Genomic DNA, 15340 nt, shown 5'->3' with positions numbered 1-15340 from the left:
TCTCAATAAAAGCTTACTCTATAACGTTTGCTCGTCTATGTTAAGAGCAGTAGTTCGCCATGACCACCCAACTGAAGACAGAGCGAGCACTATGAGAGCACACCAGACAAATCCTCATTCATGAACCAGTACACTGATGGACGAGGCCTCTTATAAATAATCCGCGAGTGTATATGTACTTTTACGAAGGCTGACACCAGCATAGAAAAAGGAGCGTAGGTGGTGTCAGAGAAGTGCAGTCACAGCTGCTGCTGCAGAAGTCGTTCTGACTGAGATCCTGTCACAGAATAAAACAGGGAGAATAAAGGCATTTGCGGTGGCAGCTGTGGGTATGGGGGGATGGGGGCATATAGAGGGGGAAAGAAGGGAGGGAGAAAGGGAGGGAGGAAGGGAAGAATGGAGGGAGGGAGGTACAGGACAGCTGGAATCGTTGAGAGCTTCCAGTTTCCCCCCGGAGTGCGAGATGTAAGGACGTGTGTGACGGTGGTCCGTGGCGCGAACACTGGCTTCCTGCATGCTATCTATACCGGGGGAGGGGGACAAGACCGGTGGTTTTCCCGTGTCAGTGTATTTAACACAGAAGTATTGTGCTTACATTCCACTGTGGTAAAACATTCTACCGAAAGTCGCTATAATAGCGATTGTAACTGGTGATCTGCTTTCGTTAACGTCTGTGATGCTATCAAAAAGTTTGTTGAGTGTGTGGTAACTGAAGTGCTTTAAGTGCATACATAATTATTTTTCAAGGGCAGAAAGGACATTGACGCCTTTATTTGACAATGAATTACGCGAAATGGTTGGGTACTTAAAGGGAGTTTAAAGGCTATCGACTATACGAAGGTCGCTAAGGCTGCATGTAACCTGTTCACCACCAGAATTAAAGTAAATTCTCAGGGTATATACACAACGAGACAAACCACTCGACATACACACTCGGTGTATATATCAGTATAACTAGCAAGTTGGTACCAGCTATCCATTTAATAAATGAATTACATTTTTTCGGTGCTGGCACGAACAATTTGCATTTGTAAAAATGTCTTAAATATGCTACAAGACTGATGTAAAACACATCATCTTATTCTCTTTTTCTTCAGTAGTTCCTAAACATTTCTTAAAAAAAGCTTTAACAAAAATCCTTCCACATATATATATATATATATATATATATATATATATATATATATATATATATATATATATATATATATATATATATATATATATATATATATATATATATATATATATATATATATATATATATATATATATATATATATATATATATATATATATATATATATATATATATATATATATATATATATATATATATATATATATATATATATATATATATATATATATATATATATATATATATATATATATATATATATATATATATATATATATATATATATATATATATATATATATATGTGAGCAGTGGTATAGCAGATAGCATAATTAACGCACACTGCTATTGCTGACAGCATAATTAACTAGGAGCTAACACACAAATCACTATGAGGTAACACAGATCAATCACACTGACTCTAGCTACTGCTCATGGGAAATGTTTGATGGACATAAATCTCTTTCCCAAGTCCACACAAGAATTGTAGGATCCATAGTTTTATGAGCGTGTTGCTGGAAGTGTTTCTGTGAGAGTGTGTTGCTGGAAGTGATTCTGTGGATGTGAGTTGCTGGAAGTGATTTTGTGGAAGTGTACTGTTGGGAGTAATTCTGTGGGAGTGTGTTGCTGGAAGTGTTTCTGTGGGAGTGTGTTGCTGGAAGCGAATCTATGGAAGTGTGCTGTTGGAAGTGATTCTGTGGGAGTGTGTTGCTGGAAGTGATTCTGTGAGCGTGTCTTACTGAAAGTGCCTTGCTAGAAGTGCTTCTGTGAGTGTTGCTGGAAGTGATTCTGTGAGGGTTACTGGAAGTGATTCTGGAAGTGTGTTGCTTGAGGTACTTCTGGAATTGTGTTAGTGTTCGTATAAGCGCTCTTATAAGCGTTTGTGGTGCTCAAAGTTCTTCTGCAAGTATTTTGTGAAGCTGGAAGAACGTCTCTGGTGTACATTTGCTGGTATCCAAAAATCATAAAACACAGAAGTTATTAACGAGAAAAAAACCCAGCTACATGCATTAAGCCACTTAATGCAGAGTCAGCCTTTATATGCAAAGCCACCGCACCGCTCAGTACTGAGAGAAGTTTTGATAAAGCTCTGAAGTAAAGTTTTGATAAAGCTCTGAAGTAAAGTTTTGATAAAGCTCTGAAGCATAGTTTTACTTTGCTTTTCGCGTCTCGTTAGCTTGCTGCCTCAGCTTCAGTTCACGATAAGTTACGTTGCTCTCCTACAGGGTGCCTTAATAGAGCCCTCATCCACAGAGACACTACCAGATGTCTGCTCCTGCCTATCTGTGTGACCGTCTTCAAGAACAAGATACTGCGAGACGTAGGGACAAATTACCTCCGAGAATTGTCTCATCCAGGACAATAATGTTGTTAATATTGCTTTATGTAATGACTCGGCAGTGGGAGAATTAGCCTTTATCGGAATGGGATAGCGAGATAGGTGAGATGTATGCAAAGAGACGTCTGACTGCAATAGTAATTCGTGTTTAGGGGACCAACAACAAGATGGAACTGCTGTGAAAGGAAGGCTTAGTGCTCATCTTATCCTGGTTACTGGATCCTTATTGTCTAATCATTTTTCATTGGACAATGGCCGTCTCCCACCGAGGTAGAGTGTACCAAAAAAATAAAGAGACGAAACACATTCACCAGCATTCATTCAGTCGTTGTCTTGCATTTCCTCTGTACTCACCCCCTCCAGAACTAAAGTCCGGCTACCCGGATCCCCTGAATACCTCGCATTGAAGCTAATTCTGTGATTGCTCAGAGCAGGGGCTCTAACACGGTCGAATTTCAGCATTTCTGTTTCAGGCGTTAAAAGTCCATAAGTGTTTATGACTGTGATTACATTAGCACATGATGCAACAAGTGTTGTTAGTAAAGTCTTCCTATTGTAAGCTTCGTGGCTCAGTGTTGTAGCTTATATATATATATATATATATATATATATATATATATATATATATATATATATATATATATATATATATATATATATATATATATATATATATATATATATATATATATATATATATATATATATATATGTATATATATACACACTTGCAGTTGTTGCAGTCTGAGGACAATAAGAAATTCTTGTTTATGAGGCAACTAAAATCAATGATGCATATGAAATAGAGGAATATTTTTACACACGGGATGGTGGTAGTTGCTATACACGGGATGGTGGTAGTTGCTATACACGGGATGGTGGTAGTTGTTACACACGGGATGATGGTAGTTGTTACACACGGGATGGTGGTAGTTGTTACACACGGGATGGTGGTAATTGTTACACACGGTATGGTGGTGGTTGTTACACACGGGATGGTGGTAGTTGTTACACACGGGATGGTGGTAGTTGTTACACACGGGATGGTGGTAGTTGTTACACACGGGATGGTGGTAATTGTTACACACGGTATGGTGGTGGTTGTTACACACGGGATGGTGGTAGTTGTTACACACGGGATGGTGCGGGATGGTGGTAGTTGTTACACACGGGATGGTGGTAGTTGTTACACACGGGATGGTGGTAGTTGTTACACTCGGGATGGTGGTAGTTGTTACACACGGGATGGTGGTAGTTGTTACATACGGGATGGTGGTAGTTGTTACATACGGGATGGTGGTAGTTGTTACATACGGGATGCTGGTAGTTGTTACATACGGGATGGAGGTAGTTGTTACACACGGGATGGTGGTAGTTGTTACACACGGGATGGAGGTAGTTGTTACACACGGGATGGTGGTAGTTGTTACATACGGGATGGTGGTAGTTGTTACATACGGGATGGTGGTAGTTGTTACACACGGGATGGTGGTAGTTGTTACATACGGGATGGTGGTAGTTGTTACACACGGGATGGTGGTAGTTGTTACACACGGGATGGTGGTAGTTGTTACATACGGGATGGTGGTAGTTGTTACATACGGGATGGTGGTAGTTGTTACACACGGGATGGTGGTAGTTGTTACACACGGGATGGTGGTAGTTGTTACATACGGGATGGTGGTAGTTGTTACATACGGGATGCTGGTAGTTGCTACACGCGGGATGGTGGTAGTTGCTATACACGGGATGGTGGTAGTTGTTACACACGGGATGGTGGTAGTTGTTACACACGGGATGGCGGTAGTTGTTACACACGGGATGGTGGTAGTTGTTACATACGGGATGGTGGTAGTTGTTACACACGGGATGCTGGTAGTTGTTACACACGGGATGGTGGTAGTTGTTACATACGGGATGGTGGTAGTTGTTACACACGGGATGGTGGTAGTTGTTACACACGGGATGGTGGTAGTTGTTACACACGGGATGGTGGTAGTTGTTACACACGGGATGGTGGTAGTTGTTACACACGGGATGTTGGTAGTTGTTACACACGAGATGCTGGTAGTTGTTACACACGGGATGCTGGTAGTTGTTACACACGAGATGCTGGTAGTTGTTACACACGGGATGGAGGTAGTTGTTACACACGGGATGGTGGTAGTTGTTACACACGGGATGGTGGTAGTTGTTACACACGGGATGGTGGTAGTTGTTACACACGGGATGGTGGTAGTTGTTACACACGGGATGGTGGTAGTTGTTACACACGGGATGGTGGTAGTTGTTACATACGGGATGGAGGTAGTTGTTACACACGGGATGGAGGTAGTTGTTACACACGGGATGGTGGTAGTTGTTACATACGGGATGGTGGTAGTTGTTACACACGGGATGGTGTTAGTTGTTATACACGGGATGGTGGTAGTTGTTACACACGGGATGCTGGTCGTTGTTAAATACGGGATGGAGGTAGTTGTTACACACGGGATGGAGGTAGTTGTTACACACGGGATGGTGGTAGTTGTTACATACTGGATGGTGGTAGTTGTTATACACGGGATGGTGGTAGTTGTTACACACGGGATGGTGGTAGTTGTTACACAGGGGATGTGGTAGTTGTTACACACGGGATAGTGGTAGTTGTTATACACGGGATGGTGGTAGTTCTTACACACGGTATGGTGGTGGTTGTTACACACGGGATGCTGGTAGTTGCTACACACGGGATGGAGGTAGTTGTTTCACACGGGATGGTGGTAGTTGTTACACACGGGATGCTGGTAGTTGTTACACACGGGATGCTGGTAGTTGTTACACACGGGATGGTGGTGGTTGTTACACACGGGATGGTGGTAGTTGTTACACACGGGATGGTGGTAGTTGTTACACACGGGATTCTGGTAGTTGTTACATACGGGATGGTGGTGGTTGTTACACACGGGATGCTGGTAGTTGTTACACACGGGATGGTGGTAGTTGTTACATACGGGATGGTGGTGGTTGTTACACACGGGATGGTGGTAGTTTTTACACACGGGATGGTGGTAGTTGTTACACACGGGATGGTGGTAGTTGTTACATACGGGATGGTGGTAGTTGTTACATACGGGATGGTGGTAGTTGTTACACACGGGATGGTGGTAGTTGTTACACACGGGATGGTGGTAGTTGTTACATACGGGATGGTGGTAGTTGTTACATACGGGATGCTGGTAGTTGCTACACGCGGGATGGTGGTAGTTGCTATACACGGGATGGTGGTAGTTGTTACACACGGGATGGTGGTAGTTGTTACACACGGGATGGCGGTAGTTGTTACACACGGGATGGTGGTAGTTGTTACATACGGGATGGTGGTAGTTGTTACACACGGGATGGTGGTAGTTGTTACACACGGGATGGTGGTAGTTGTTACATACGGGATGGTGGTAGTTGTTACACACGGGATGGTGGTAGTTGTTACACACGGGGTGGTGGTAGTTGTTACACACGGGATGGTGGTAGTTGTTACACACGGGATGGAGGTAGTTGTTACACACGGGATGCTGGTAGTTGTTACACACGGGATGGTGGTAGTTGTTACATACGGGATGGCGGTAGTTGTTACACACGGGATGGAGGTAGTTGTTACACACGGGATGGTGGTAGCTGTTACATACGGGATGGAGGTAGTTGTTACAAACGGGATGGAGGTAGTTGTTACACACGGGATGGTGGTAGTTGTTACATACGGGATGGTGGTAGTTGTTACACACGGGATGGTGGTAGTTGTTACACACGGGATGGTGGTAGTTGTTACACACGGGATGGTGGTAGTTGTTACACACGGGATGGTGGTAGTTGTTACACTCGGGATGGTCGGGATGGAGGTAGTTGTTACACACGGGATGGTGGTAGTTGTTACACACGGGATGGTGGTAGTTGTTACACACGGGATGGTGGTAGTTGTTACACTCGGGATGGTGGTAGTTGTTACACACGGTATGGTGGTGGTTGTTACACACGGGATGCTGGTAGTTGTTACACACGGGATGCTGGTAGTTGTTACACACGGGATGCTGGTAGTTGTTACACACGGGATGTTGGTAGTTGTTACACACGGGATGGTGGTAGTTGTTACACACGGGATGGTGGTAGTTGTTACACACGGGATGGTGGTAGTTGTTACACACGATATGGTGGTGGTTGTTACAGACGGGATGGTGGTAGTTGTTACACACGGGATGGTGTTAGTTGTTATACACGGGATGGTGGTAGTTGTTACACACGGGATGCTGGTAGTTGTTACACACGGGATGCTGGTCGTTGTTACATACGGGATGGAGGTAGTTGTTACACACGGGATGGAGGTAGTTGTTACACACGGGATGGTGGTAACACGGGATGGTGGTAGTTGTTACACACGGTATGGTGGTGGTTGTTACACACGGGATGGTGGTAGTTGTTACACACGGGATGCTGGTAGTTGTTACACACGGGATGGTGGTAGTTGTTACACACGGGATGCTGGTAGTTGTTACACACGGGATGCTGGTAGTTGTTACACACGGGATGTTGGTAGTTGTTACACACGGGATGGTGGTAGTTGTTACACACGGGATGGTGGTGGTTGTTACACACGGGATGGTGGTAGTTGTTACACACGGTATGGTGGTGGTTGTTACACACGGGATGGTGGTAGTTGTTACACACGGGATGCTGGTAGTTGTTACACACGGGATGCTGGTAGTTATTACACACGGGATGTTGGTAGTTGTTACACACGGGATGCTGGTAGTTGTTACACACGGGATGGTGGTAGTTGTTACATACGGGATGGTGGTGGTTGTTACACACGGGATGGTGGTAGTTGTTACACACGGGATGGTGGTAGTTGTTACACACGGGATGGTGGTAGTTGTTACACACGGGATGGTGGTAGTTGTTACACACGGGATGCTGGTAGTTGTTACACACGGGATGCTGGTAGTTGTTACACACGGGATGCTGGTAGTTGTTACACACGGGATGGTGGTTGTTACACACGGGATGGTGGTAGTTGTTACACACGGGATGGTGGTAGTTGTTACACACGGGATGGTGGTGGTTGTTACACACGGGATGGTGGTAGTTGTTACACACGGGATGCTGGTAGTTGTTACACACGGGATGCTGGTTGTTACACACGGGATGGTGGTTGTTACACACGGGATGCTGGTAGTTGTTACACACGGGATGCTGGTAGTTGTTACACACGGGATGCTGGTAGTTGTTACACACGGGATGCTGGTAGTTGTTACACACGGGAGGGTGGTGGTTGTTACACACGGGATGGTGGTAGTTGTTACACACGTGATGCTGGTAGTTGTTACACACGGGATGCTGGTAGTTGTTACACACGGGATGGTGGTAGTTGTTACACACGGGATGGTGGTAGTTGTTACACACGGGATGGTGGTAGTTGTTACACACGGGATGCTGGTAGTTGTTACACACGGGATGCTGGTAGTTGTTACACACGGGATGGTGGTGGTTGTTACCCACGGGATGCTGGTTGTTACACACGGGATGCTGGTTGTTACACACGGGATGCTGGTTGTTACACACGGGATGCTGGTTGTTACACACGGGATGCTGGTTGTTACACACGGGATGCTGGTTGTTACACACGGGATGCTGGTTGTTACACACGGGATGCTGGTTGTTACACACGGGTTGCTGGTTGTTACACACGGGATGCTGGTTGTTACACACGGGATGCTGGTTGTTACACACGGGATGCTGGTTGTTACACACAGGATGCTGGTTGTTACACACGGAATGCTGGTTGTTACACACGGGATGCTGGTTGTTACACACGGGATGCTGGTTGTTACACACGGGATGCTGGTTGTTACACACGGGATGCTGGTTGTTACACACGGGATGCTGGTTGTTACACACGGGATGCTGGTTGTTACACACGGGATGCTGGTTGTTACACACGGGATGCTGGTTGTTACACACGGGATGCTGGTTGTTACACACGGGATGCTGGTTGTTACACACGGGATGCTGGTTGTTACACACGGGATGCTGGTTGTTACACACAGGATGCTGGTTGTTACACACGGGATGCTGGTTGTTACACACGGGATGCTGGTTGTTACACACGGGATGCTGGTTGTTACACACGGGATGCTGGTTGTTACACACGGGATGCTGGTGGTTTAAGAAACTCTAAATAATAATAATAATAATAATAATAATAATAATAATAATAATAATAAAAGTAATAATAATAATAATAATAATAATAATAATAATAATAATAATAATAATAATAATAATAATAATAATAATAATTATTATTATTATTATTATTATATTAAAAATAAATAATAATAATAATAATAATAATAATAATTATTATTATTATTATTATTATTATTATTATGATTATTATTATTATTATATTAAAAATAAATAATAATAATAATAATAATAATAATAATAATTATTATTATTATTATTATTATTATTATTATTATTATTATTATTATTATTATTATTATTATTATTATTATTATTATTATTATTATTATTATTATATTGAAGAGGCAAACTGCTCCAGTTCGCAACTTGTGTGTTTTTTACAAAGTATGTTCATGTGTTTCTCTTGTTAAAAGCAAAAAAGATGCATCAGGAAATATATATAAAAAAATAAGAGCTACATCTTAGATTTGGACAGAGTCTTTAATTAAAGTCATCTATTGTGGGTCAACAAAACAAGGGTGAATTATTGAGACACATTAATCGCTTAATGAAAGAGGATAAAGCAGGAGCCAGCAACACAGTGTTCGGTGCAGCGATGGTGAGGGGATGGTGATGGTGAGGATAGTGTTGACTGTGATAATGGTGTGTTGTAGTGATGGTGAGGGTAATGTGATGAGGCTGCTGGCCTCACTACCCAAGACTTTTAAAAGATTTGGTGAGTTTGGTAAGTGAGTGAAGGGGTTAAATGGTGATGCGAGCAGTGAAAGGGAAGGGGTGACGGACTGGGAGATAGGGAACGATTAGGGGGAGACGTGGGAAGTCAAAAGGGAGGTGAGGTGGTTGGTGTTACGTGGGAGGGGGGGTTAAGGCAAGATGGCACCATCGAAGAGATTGAGAGATTAAACCCCAGAGAGAGAGGGAGGGAGGGAGACCAACCTTGGCATCTCCGTCAGAAGACTTGGTATTACCTCTCGTGATTACACCCTGCCACCACCTTAATTTTCTAATTGCTTGAAGGAGAGCTGAGGGTCCCCAGGTTAATTAGTGTAATTTGCTCTTTCATTATTACAGGAAGGCAGCTTCAGTTTTATTGTTAATTTCGGTGGAAACCAAGAGAATCTGATTAATTGAGCATCAGATTGATTGAAACCCAACTGATATGTAAATTGACAGGTTGAATAAAGCATGGATTGAGATCTGATAATTGTATAATCTGATTGAAAGTTGACTTGAACACTGATTGTTTAAAAAAACGACCTGAACACCTGATAACTTGATAGTTTAATGTTGTATAAACCTGATGATGACTTGAACCTTATGGTTTAAAAAAATATTTAAACGTCTTATAAATTATAGATTCATTTGATCAATGACCAAAAAAGTATCTCTATAACTAAGTTTAGATCTTTCCTTAGTGTATATTGTGATTAAAAAAAAGCAACATTTACATTGATTAAACTGAAATATTGATAAAGAGAGTAGAATTACCATCATGGGTGTGGATATGTGTTAAGAAAGGTCAGGCGTGTTCTTCACACGAGGGGCAGGGCAGTCCTGCCCTACCTACTTAGGAGCTGGCCATACTTATCCTCATCAGAAAGATAGCAAGTCACATAATGAGATTGTTACCAGCTCTGGTACACATGCGGGATGTCTGGGGAAGCATACCACGGGTCTGCTTCCTGGTCCTTTGCGTGTGTGCAAATACTCACAGAGTCACCCCCCAGCTCGCTGCCGCCCACGGACTCATCACCCCGCCCACCGTCGCCCATGGTAAGTATCTCTACAGTAGTCTCTTTCTCTATGTAGTCAGTCAAAGCTAAAATTGAGAATTCTTTCCCTGCTTGATGGGATTTTCATTTTCAGGCTACAAAACCTCATTTCAATGATATTTGGTAAGGGTGAAAGTTGTACAGAAATTCGATTCGTAAGTTTTAACGGAGGAGTTGGGTTTCGTATTGTACGTATTTATGTCACATGTTGAAGAAAGTTGATGTATTTCTACTGAATACGAGGCATTTCGTAGTTTTTATTGTTATGCGACAGTACTGTCTTCCATTTTCTTTCTATACAGATCGTCAACTTTAGACCTCATTGTTTTCCTCTCCATCTGGGGAACTACGGGAATTTCAAATATTCAGGTTTTAGGTGCGGGTGATAACCTTTACCAGATAAGCACATCTGTCATTCTAAGCATCCCCGTGTAAACAGGGATGATCTCCTGTGGCTACCCCGTGCATCTCCGCAACCAGCAGGGGGTGAATTATTTAGCTGGGGTTGTCAGAGTGTCTCTGGGGCGTGCTGCCTGCTTCACATCGGTGCCACACGTGGTTACTTAGTCTCTGAGGCGTGCTACCTGTCCCAACCCGGTCCTACACTTGGTCACTTAGTCTCTGGGGCGTGATACCTATCTCACCTCGGTGCCACACGTGGTTACTTAGTCTCTGAGGCGTGCTACCTGTCCCAACCCGGTCCTACACTTGGTCACTTAGTCTCTGGGGCGTGATACCTTTCTCACCTCGGTGCCACACGTGGTTACTTAGTCTCTGGGGTGTGCTACCTGTCTCTCTCACCCTGTTCCCACACGTGGTTACTCAGCAATGTTCAAGTTCCCGGGAGACGAAGGGAGCGTAGTTTATGGTATTAAGTGACAGGAAAGAATCATCACAGATAAAGTTGGAGCGGTGAATGGGGAAAGGAATTGTGGAGAGAGAGAGAGAGAGAGAGAAGGCAGGATAAAGGTTACAGTTAGCGGTAAAGGTAGAAGTGAATCTATATTGTAACATTTCACAATCTTCCATTAAGGTAATTACCGCCCATATTCTGAGAAAATTTGTCTGTGTCTGCAAGAACAATAAGCTGGAGCAAATGTGTCAGGTACTTTATACAAATTACATTTTTCTCAAAACACATGTAACAGGAACATGGGAGAGAGGAGCTTACGACGGCGTTTCGGTCTCACTTAGACATTGTAAATGGTCCAAGTCGGACCGAAACGTCGTGATAAGCTCCTCTCTCTCCTATGTGCGGGTTATTTAAGTATTGTTCCAGTCACGGTATTGTGACCTTCTGTTCGACATGATTACGTTTTATTTTACTCAGATTAGATTAAACTTTTGTTTGTCGTCGCTGAGATTGATGTGATTCTTAGAAACTTGAAGATTATCTTTCCTGCTTTATAAGTTAGAAATTTTGCCTTATTTTAGGAGCATTGTTATCGAAGTTGACAGTTTTTTTTATTTCCAAACCCGTAGAAACCATATTTTGATTTTTTTTTTTATTGCCTTGGGGATTTTGTCAGTTATACGAGAGAGAGAGAGAGAGAGAGAGAGAGAGAGAGAGAGAGAGAGAGAGAGAAAGAGAGACAGGAAAATACAAAGTTTGGAAAATAAATGACAATCAATACAGGGAACAAAATGCTAAAACAAGAATTAATTGACTTAAATATTTTGTGAATTCTATAACTTTAAGTTTTAAGTGGAAAAAAATAAAGAAAATACAAAAAAAAAAAAAAATGGAAAAAAAAATTAAAAAAAAAAATCAGTTTTTTGGCTTGATGAAAATAATTTGAAGATATTAATGAGAAAATACTTAAAAATGCATTAATATTATAATATTTACATAAAAATGCTGAGAAAATATTATTACGAAATGTTTTTTTTTAAGTTGCTGAAACATTAGAAGGTGAGGTGAAGGTGAGTGGGAGGCAGCCCGAGGAGTGAAGGTGAGTGGGAGGCAGCCCAAGGAGTGAAGGTGAGTGGGAGGCAGCCCAAGGAGTGAAGGTGAGTAGGAGGCAGCCAGAGGAGTGAAGGTGAGTGGGAGGCAGCCCGAGGAGTGAAGGTGAGTGGGAGGCAGCCCGAGGAGTGAAGGTGAGTGGGAGGCAGCCCGAGGAGTGAAGGTGAGTGGGAGGCAGCCCGAGGAGTGAAGGTGAGTGGGAGGCAGCCCGAGGAGTGAAGGTGAGTGGGAGGCAGCCCGAGGAGTGAAGGTGAGTGGGAGGCAGCCCGAGGAGTGAAGGTGAGTGGGAGGCAGCCAGAGGAGTGAAGGTGAGTGGGAGGCAGCCCGAGGAGTGAAGGTGAGTGGGAGGCAGCCCGAGGAGTGAAGGTGAGTGGGAGGCAGCCCGAGGAGTGAAGGTGAGTGGGAGGCAGCCCGAGGAGTGAAGGTGAGTGGGAGGCAGACAGAGGAGTGAAGGTGAGTGGGAGGCAGCCCGAGGAGTGAAGGTGAGTGGGAGGCAGCCCAAGTGGTGAAGGTGAGTGGGAGGCAGCCAGAGGAGTGAAGGTGAGTGGGAGGCAGCCGGAGGAGTGAAGGTGAGTGGGAGGCAGCCCGAGGAGTGAAGGTGAGTGGGAGGCAGACCGAGGAGTGAAGGTGAGTGGGAGGCAGACCGAGGAGTGAAGGTGAGTGGGAGGCAGCCCGAGGAGTGAAGGTGAGTGGGAGGCAGCCCGAGGAGTGAAGGTGAGTGGGAGGCAGCCCAAGGAGTGAAGGTGAGTGGGAGGCAGCCAGAGGAATGAAGGTGAGTGGGAGGCAGCCAGAGGAGTGAAGGTGAGTGGGAGGCAGCCCGAGGAGTGAAGGTGAGTGGGAGGCAGACAGAGGAGTGAAGGTGAGTGGGAGGCAGACAGAGGAGTGAAGGTGAGTGGGAGGCAGACAGAGGAGTGAAGGTGAGTGGGAGGCAGCCCGAGGAGTGAAGGTGAGTGGGAGGCAGCCCGAGGAGTGAAGGTGAGTGGGAGGCAGCCCGAGGAGTGAAGGTGAGTGGGAGGCAGCCCGAGGAGTGAAGGTGAGTGGGAGGCAGCCCAAGGAGTGAAGGTGAGTGGGAGGCAGCCAGAGGAGTGAAGGTGAGTGGGAGGCAGCCAAAGGAGTGAAGGTGAGTGGGAGGCAGCCCGAGGAGTGAAGGTGAGTGGGAGGCAGACAGAGGAGTGAAGGTGAGTTGGAGGCAGCCAGAGGAGTGAAGGTGAGTGGGAGGCAGCTAGAGGAGTGAAGGTGAGTGGGAGGCAGCCCGAGGAGTGAAGGTGAGTGGGAGGCAGCCCGAGGAGTGAAGGTGAGTGGGAGGCAGACAGAGGAGTGAAGGTGAGTGGGAGGCAGCCAGAGGAGTGAAGGTGAGTGGGAGGCAGCTAGAGGAGTGAAGGTGAGTGGGAGGCAGCCCGAGGAGTGAAGGTGAGTGGGATGCAGCCCGAGGAGTGAAGGTGAGTGGGAGGCAGCCCAAGGAGTGAAGGTGAGTGGGAGGCAGCCAGAGGAGTGAAGGTGAGTGGGAGGCAGCCAGAGGAGTGAGTGGGAGGCAGCCCGAGGAGTGAAGGTGAGTGGGAGGCAGCCCTAGGAGTGAAGGTGAGTGGGAGGCAGCCAGAGGAGTGAAGGTGAGTGGGAGGTAGACAGAGGAGTGAAGGTGAGTGGGAGGCAGCCAGAGGAGTGAAGGTGAGTGAGAGGCAGCCCGAGGAGTGAAGGTGAGTGGGAGGCAGATAGAGGAGTGAAGGTGAGTGAGAGGCAGACAGAAGAGTGAAGGTGAGTGGGAGGCAGACAGAGGAGTGAAGGTGAGTGGGAGGCAGCCCGAGGAGTGAAGGTGAGTGGGAGGCAGCCCGAGGAGTGAAGGTGAGTGGGAGGCAGACCGAGGAGTGAAGGTGAGTGGGAGGCAGCCCGAGGAGTGAAGATGAGTGGGAGGCAGCTAGAGGAGTGAAGGTGAGTGGGAGGCAGCCCAAGGAGTGAAGGTGAGTGGGAGGCAGCCCGAGGAGTGAAGGTGAGTGGGAGGCAGCCCAAGGAGTGAAGGTGAGTGGGAGGCAGCCAGAGGAGTGAAGGTGAGTGGGAGGCAGCCAGAGGAGTGAGTGGGAGGCAGCCCGAGGAGTGAAGGTGAGTGGGAGGCAGCCCAAGGAGTGAAGGTGAGTACGAGGCAGCCAGAGGAGTGAAGGTGAGTGGGAGGTAGTCAGAGGAGTGAAGGTGAGTGGGAGGCAGCCAGAGGAGTGAAGGTGAGTGAGAGGCAGACAGAGGAGTGAAGGTGAGTGGGAGGCAGCCCGAGGAGTGAAGGTGAGTGGGAGGCAGACAGAGGAGTGAAGGTGAGTGGGAGGCAGCCCAAGGAGTGAAGGTGAGTACGAGGCAGCCAGAGGAGTGAAGGTGAGTGGGAGGTAGACAGAGGAGTGAAGGTGAGTGGGAGGCAGCCAGAGGAGTAAAGGTGAGTGAGAGGCAGACTGAGGAGTGAAGGTGAGTGGGAGGCAGACAGAGGAGTAAAGGTGAGTGGGAGGCAGACAGAGGAGTGAAGGTGAGTGGGAGGTAGACAGAGGAGTGAAGGTGAGTGGGAGGCAGCCAGAGGAGTAAAGGTGAGTGAGAGGCAGACAGAGGAGTGAAGGTGAGTGGGAGGCAGACAGAGGAGTGAAGGTGAGTGGGAGGCAGACAGAGGAGTGAAGGTGAGTGGGAGGCAGACAGAGGAGTGAAGGTGAGTGGGAGGCAGACAGAGGAGTGAAGGTGAGTGGGAGGCAGACAGAGGAGTGAAGGTGAGTGGGAGGCAGACAGAGGAGTGAAGGTGAGTGGGAGGCAGACAGAGGAGTGAAGGTGAGTGGGAGGCAGACAGAGGAGTGAAGGTGAGTGGGAGGCAGCAGTGGGAGGCAGCCCAAGGAGTGAAGGTGAGTGGGAGGCAGACAGAGGAG

At 46.0% G+C, this 15340-nt stretch overlaps 1 protein-coding gene across 1 annotated transcript in view; it reads left to right on the top strand.

Moving 5' to 3' along the window:
• The first annotated feature begins 450 nt into the window (after nucleotides 1-450).
• The window catches only part of LOC128695856 (zwei Ig domain protein zig-8), a 317928-nt gene continuing 303038 nt past the window's right edge, over nucleotides 451-15340 (top strand). Inside the window, exons 1-2 of the mRNA XM_053786752.2 lie at nucleotides 451-486; nucleotides 9792-10493. Of these exons, the coding sequence (XP_053642727.1) occupies nucleotides 10337-10493 (157 nt within the window). The 5' untranslated portion in view covers nucleotides 451-486; nucleotides 9792-10336. The remainder of the gene's footprint in view (nucleotides 487-9791; nucleotides 10494-15340) is intronic.

This window comes from Cherax quadricarinatus, chromosome 41, assembly GCF_038502225.1.
Source record: "Cherax quadricarinatus isolate ZL_2023a chromosome 41, ASM3850222v1, whole genome shotgun sequence".
Lineage (NCBI taxonomy): Eukaryota > Metazoa > Arthropoda > Malacostraca > Decapoda > Parastacidae > Cherax > Cherax quadricarinatus.
This window is presented reverse-complemented; position numbering and strand designations above follow the sequence as displayed.